This window comes from Genypterus blacodes, unplaced genomic scaffold (genome assembly GCF_046128005.1).
Source record: "Genypterus blacodes isolate CSIRO-AG114 ecotype Tasmania unplaced genomic scaffold, CSIRO-AGI_Gbla_v1 ptg000192l_1, whole genome shotgun sequence".
Taxonomy (NCBI): domain Eukaryota; kingdom Metazoa; phylum Chordata; class Actinopteri; order Ophidiiformes; family Ophidiidae; genus Genypterus; species Genypterus blacodes.
The window spans coordinates 187,136-193,384 of record NW_027466992.1 but is presented as its reverse complement, the minus strand read 5'-3'; the positions used below and the strand labels follow the sequence as shown (position 1 = coordinate 193,384).

Below are 6,249 nucleotides of genomic sequence, written 5' to 3'. Positions count from 1 at the left end.
GAGCTCAGGCTTTAATCATTGGAGAGAGAGAGTGTGTGTGTGTGTTTGGAAGTTTTGAGTGTGTGGGGGTAACATAAAACCAGCTCTCCCACAACACACACAGGGGAGGGGACCCTTCTTTAAACCGAGCCTATACCCACAATGCACCGGGGCTCTTTTATCCCGGCAGTGAAAGGATGAGGCCAGATGAATGACAAAGGGAGAGAATGGGGATCTGGGCTGGGCCCGGCGTAGAAGACAGAAAGAGAGAGAGAGAGAGAGAGAGAGAGAGAGAGAGAGAGAGAGAGAGAGAGAGAGAGAGAGAGAGAGAGAGAGAGAGAGAGAGAGAGAGAGAGAAGAGAGAGAGAGAGAGAGAGAGAGAGAGAGAGAGAGAGAGAGAGAGAGAGAGAGAGAGAGAGAGACTTTCTATGAAAAATTAAGAGGGGAGTGAGGAAGAAATGTATGCAAACACAGAGATTGGAGTTTAATGATTTCTTTACTGGCTTGTACACAAACGTACAAAAAATAATACAGCACTCATCTCCACATCGCACGTCATTATCACAGTGTTACAAACATTCAAAAATAAATCAAAAGAATATAAACAAAAAAAAAGAAAACCCAAAATCAATCAAAAAAGATGGAACATCTGCATCACTCATGAAATCAACCGTTTCCTCTCTCGCTTGAAATGAAGCAAGACCGGAAACACAACTTGGTCCAAAGAAGTCAGCACTTTTAAAAACAACAAGTCCTCTCACTCATGTACACCAATCCGGCGGCCGGCTCATTACGTCATAAATGTTATGACACCGGTGAGCCAAACAACCACACAACCGTGCAATTTTAATCATGTTACAATGATCTTACCATCAAATGTATTATTCCCCTTTCAAAAACAAACAGGAAGACAGCACTTCAGAAAAGAAAGTGCCCTGCGATATCATCATCATCTTTATCATCATCATCATCATCATCAGCGTCGATATATATATCCATATGTATATATACATACACCCAATCACAGAGATACACGCATCTTTGTCAGAAAAACATCACGTCTTTCCTCACAAAGTTAACACACACCCTTACGGACATCACCTGGAGCGTCTTTATACAATAGTATTTTGTTGTGTTTGTTTTTTTTTCTATTCAGAAAAAAATTAAATTGTTGACACATAAAAGCCAACTTTTCAACGACAGTCATCAGTGCAATATTCAAACCAAAAAAAAAGTCAAAAGAAAAATAACAAAACTCAAGTTTAAGACAAAGCGATGCATATTTCATTTTGTTGCTTGAAACCAATCGAGACCTGCGTGGGATGGATCAATCGCTTCAGTTCAATGTGGTCATTCCAGGTTTGTTAAGTGGGAAGTTCTCAGTCACTGGTTTCTGTGGCTGAGACACACACACACACACACAAACACACACACACACACACACACACAGCCACAAGGGATCTCATGACAAGCAATCACACACACATACGCAAAAGTACACAGACTTCAGTTTAAAAACACACACACACACTTGCAGCTTCTCATGAAATGACCCAGTGATGCTGTGAAGCTTTTACTCTATCTCTCTAACTGTTGGCCATTGAGCAGTAGGCTTTAAAAAAAAACAACATCAACAAAAACAAACAAAAACAAAAACACACAAGCAGCATTGATACAAATGTTAGGGTGCCATGACTTTCAAAATGCAGCAGGCCGAAAGTTTTCCAAACCAAATTCCTTTTCTTCCTTTATCCTTTTTTTCTGTGACATCCTGCAAACAGTCATGTGTTGTAATTAAGTCTTCATCATCCAACAGTATTAGGGTCCTGCTCAGTAGTAGTAACTATTCCAAAGCCTTGGCTCCTGCAGTTACCCCGTAGAAACACTGGGGGCGCACAAGGCTCCGCATTTTGTGCAATAAAACTCCCTGCGTTTACGACAAGTCATGTCATACGATTCCACTCAGGGACGAACGGAAAGAGAAACTTTCAAAACTACATGACCACAGATAGCGATGAAGAGAGCGAAGACTAAAGAATTATAGGGAAAACACGCAACAATGGCACTGTGTGTGTGAGTGTGCGAGAGAGAGAGAGAGAGAGAGAGAGCGAGAGAGCGAGAGAGCGAGAGAGAGAGAGAGAGCCACAGATTACCTTGCAGAAAAGGCAAAAATGATGCTATGCTTGTCAGAATTGGTTTGGTTGTAGTGTGAGATCATACTGTCCCAACCGAGGATACAGGAGGAGGTGACGATGACGAGGGCGTCTTCAGCGTGAAGTCCACCTGCCCGTTAAGGCTACACGTAGCAGAAACATACTGACAATCGGATGAATCACAGACAAGTCGCAGGCGTCTCTTACGGACTCCGGAGCAACTTGGCAGAGAGCGAGCGGTGAGGGAGCTGGAACACCTTGAGAATACTTTACAGTCGAGGTAGCTGGCAAAAGGAAACCAAACAAAGTCCTTGGGAGGGGTCAGAAAAGTCCTCTGGATGGGGTCAACGGGGTCAACGGAGGGGGTTTGTGGGGTGGTGAGGTGAGGAGGGGACAGTTTATACTACGAGTGTGAAGCAGCTTGAGTCACCCTAGATATTCTTAAACGTATAGATCTGTTTGTTTTTTTAAAGAAGAACCACAACATATTAAAAAAAATGCATCTTCTCAATGTACCTTCATAAATAAAATAAAAAACCCAGCCTGCTTTCACAGTGATGACCAGGATGTTAATAAAATACTGAAAGGAGATTATAAAGTGAATTCCAAATGCGACTTGATTTTCTTTCTTTTTTTGATACAAAGCAAAAGCAGCGGTTTTGTTGTTTTGTTTTTTTTAAAGTAACACAAACGACCACCGGGCAAAGCGGTCGCACTGGCCTGGAAACGATGGACGCCAGTGTGGCAAAGGTCTGCGGGCAAGTATAGGCAAGAGCGCGTTCGGCTATACTGTCTCTTTAACAAAAACAGAAAAGTAAAGCTATTGTGTACAGTACTTCACAAAAAAAATCAAATATCGTCAAAGTCAATCGTTCTTACATCATGATTACACGTCTCGGAAAGCGAATTGTATATAATGCCGCTCTTAAGTAGGAAATAAAAAAATCACAGAAATAACCAATTGGATTAAGGAAATGAGACCTGGTGGCCGACAGGGGGCGCCCCTTCTTCTCTTATTCGTGTTCTTCCCTTTTCAGATATTCCAGCATGCAGCCGTGTAGCATCAAGTGCTGTGTTTTCATATAAAATAACTTAAAAACAAAAACAAAAGAAGGGATCTTACAAGTGAACAACGAGGAGCGACAGGAGAGGAACGAACCAACTGGACTGAGGCTGCTGGGAGGGGGGGAGAGACAGAGGGACGACCCGGACCGGATCAGACCGGACCAGACTGGACCGGACCGTTTGCACTCAGGTGTCCAAACACACACACACACACACACACACACACGCAGGCAGGCACACACACGGACTGGCTTCTTGTTATACTGGACGAGACACACATCTAGTATAGACATTCAAGAGGAAAGCTTTAGTACCAACAAAACGGCCTTTTTTTGTCTTTTTGTTAAAGGTTCGCGTGGTGCGCCAGGTGCGTGTTTGGACGCTGGAGTGGAGGTCCACGTTTGGCTTTGACAGTCTGGGCAGATTGAGTACTTTTCCTTTTTATCTTTTCTTTTATAATTTGGCACAACTATATGGACAATGGCAGTGTTTTGTGACAGCCTGGCTTTCCCGTGTGATGTCATTTGTTTTTACTTTCTACTTGAAGATGTTTTGTTTTTTTGATTCTATCCTCTTTTTTCTTTTCTCTCTTTTTTTTTTTTTACCTGACAGCAGACACAGATCACCGGGCGCCAGAGGAGTACTTGGCCTTGGTGATGAGGTATAACACAATGTCTTGGTGGCCCCCGAAGGCGGCGATGTGTAAAGCGCTCCACCCTTCCCTGTTGGCGAGTCGGATGTCTGCGCCAAACTTTACCAGCAGCTTGACCAGCTCCAGGTTGCCGTCGATGACCGACTGGTGCAGAGCCGTCTGCCCCTCCGGCCCGAAGGAGTTGACGTTGAACTCGCAGTTTGTCATGTTCTGCAGCAGCGAGTGCAGCTCCTTGGTGTTTCCCTTCTTCACCGCCTCCTGGAAAACCCTCTGCGGCGCGGAGCACGTCGACACGTCCGCCTGGCTCATGGCTGCAGCTCGCTGGAGTGATGCGGGGGAAACGATAATCCTGCCTGCGCTCGAAGGCTGAGAACAACGATCGTCTTCTGCCTGTGGAGCGTCTCTGGTCTGGTAACAATGCCAAAGTTACACTGGATTACAACCAGCTATGAAGGCACTTAAAGGTACTAAACAGGAACAAAAGATCACTGTGTATATCCCAAAAAGGACAAGAGAGGAAATAACACACTTGGTGTGCAAAAATGTCAATATTTGAGAGATCCTAAAATCCCTAAAACATTAATGGTGCTTTCGAGCGATCCCGGGGTCTGTGGGTGCGTATCTCCTCTTCTGAGCCTCCGTAGCAGCAGCAGGTAGCCCCGAGCAGGGATGGAGAAGGCTTCAGATGGACAAAGTAGAAGTATGACCGCTGTCTCCGCGGGATCGCCCCCTCCGTGTTGGTGGATCCCCCGGTAGGTTTCCCTCGGTGAACGGTCCGACCTGTTTCCCGGCTACGCGTCCCTGCAAATGCCGCTGCACTCTCGGCCAGGGTGTCTGAGGGAGACAACAACAACATAAGACAAGAGAGTCCCGCAGCAGAGCAAAGACACACAGAGAGAGAGATAGAGAGACGCTGCATTCCGCCACATCCGAGAGAGAGAGAGAACCGGGGATCCGTGCGCGCACGTTTACGCACGGCCACACTGCCCGGTGTCTGCCCGCTACACACGTCTGGAGGAACCCGTAATCCGCCGCAGATTCGAGGGGACTTACCTGAGACAAGTGGACGGGTCGGTAGCGACGAGAACGTTAGAAATCCACCGTGTGTCCCCGGTCTGCGTCCTCCGCGCGGCCGTGTGAGTGTCTGTCCTGCGCTGCGCTCCGGGGGAAGATTTTACGCGTCCTTGATTTGCATGACAATACCTCTCCAAAGAATCAACTGTGGAGGAATGGGCGGCAACCAGGGGAGGTTATAGGCTGCCGGCTCGGCGAGGGGGAGGGACCAGAACCCTGGGAGAAATTCGGGGGGAAGGAGGCGTGGCTAAGGGTAAGGGAGCTCCAACGGTGCTGCAGAACTATTAAACAAGCAGGCTGCGGGGATATTACGGTGAGTTCTGTATTCGAGCCCCCGCGACCCCCGGGAGCGGACAGACAGCCGGAGGCGCCATTAAGCACCGGATCATTAGGGGGGGGGAAGGTGTGAAACCGAAAATAAAGTGAATCTTTCTACTCTGGACATCTCTGGCAGGGATGAGAGGTCTGGAGGAGCATCAGTGATCAGCTCATGCAAAGTGGAAAGGTTGTGGAGATATTGTAGAATAACCAAATTAATGAGTGAATCCGTGTTTAAAATGTGAAATTGAGCTTTAATTAAACTTCAATCTCACTCGGGACAGAAGTGCAGGATTCCAGACAGACACTCTTTACATTGGGAGCTATAAACTGGATTCATTTAACGGCCTGTTTGGCGCTCATGTGGGGATGAAAGGGTGTCGAGACTGACACACTAGCCAGGAGAGGGTGCGGTTCACGACTACGTGCTGCTGAGACGTTCATGGCCCAACTTTCTATGTGTGTGTGTGCGCGTGTATGTGAGAGAGAAAGAGACGGCGAAGGTCTCAATCACTAAAAGGAGGTGAAACATGCGGTTCTGTCTCATCAGGTTATTAAAGGACTGTAGATCTTCTATTTAAAGGGCATATGTCAAATCCCCAAAACTTGTACTGGTGTCACCTGGAATCAGCGTAAACTCACAATTTAGCGCATCCGGAACGCAAAGGAAACGCACACGTAAAAGTCACGTCCATTTGTCACGTTATTTAAAGCTTTTACTACCTGTACTAGTACCCCCACACACACACGCACGCACACGCACGCACACACACACACACACACACACACAGAGACACACACACACACACACACACACACACACACACACACACACATATATGCTGCAGTACAAGGACCGTAAACGCCTCGCCGCCTCCGCCACACCTCGCGGATGAGCGGCTGTTTAGAAGCATAAAGTGCGGATTTATTCCAGTTGTTTCAACGACTCGACCGCGGCACTTCAATAACAAAAGCACCGCGCTACTTCCTCTCTGCGAGTGAAAAGAG

The 6,249-nt window shown here is 46.8% G+C and overlaps 1 protein-coding gene across 1 annotated transcript; it reads right to left on the bottom strand.

Moving 5' to 3' along the window:
• Positions 1 to 456: 456 nt before the first annotated feature.
• Positions 457 to 5,087, bottom strand: nrarpa (NOTCH regulated ankyrin repeat protein a). Its single transcript, XM_076169167.1, has 2 exons — positions 4,903 to 5,087; positions 457 to 4,683 (listed from the first exon to the last, which is right to left on the bottom strand). The coding sequence occupies exon 2, from the start codon at positions 4,156 to 4,158 to the stop codon at positions 3,820 to 3,822; it is 339 nt and encodes a 112-aa protein (XP_076025282.1). The 5' UTR covers positions 4,159 to 4,683; positions 4,903 to 5,087; the 3' UTR covers positions 457 to 3,819.
• Between the last annotated feature and the right edge of the window lie 1,162 nt (positions 5,088 to 6,249).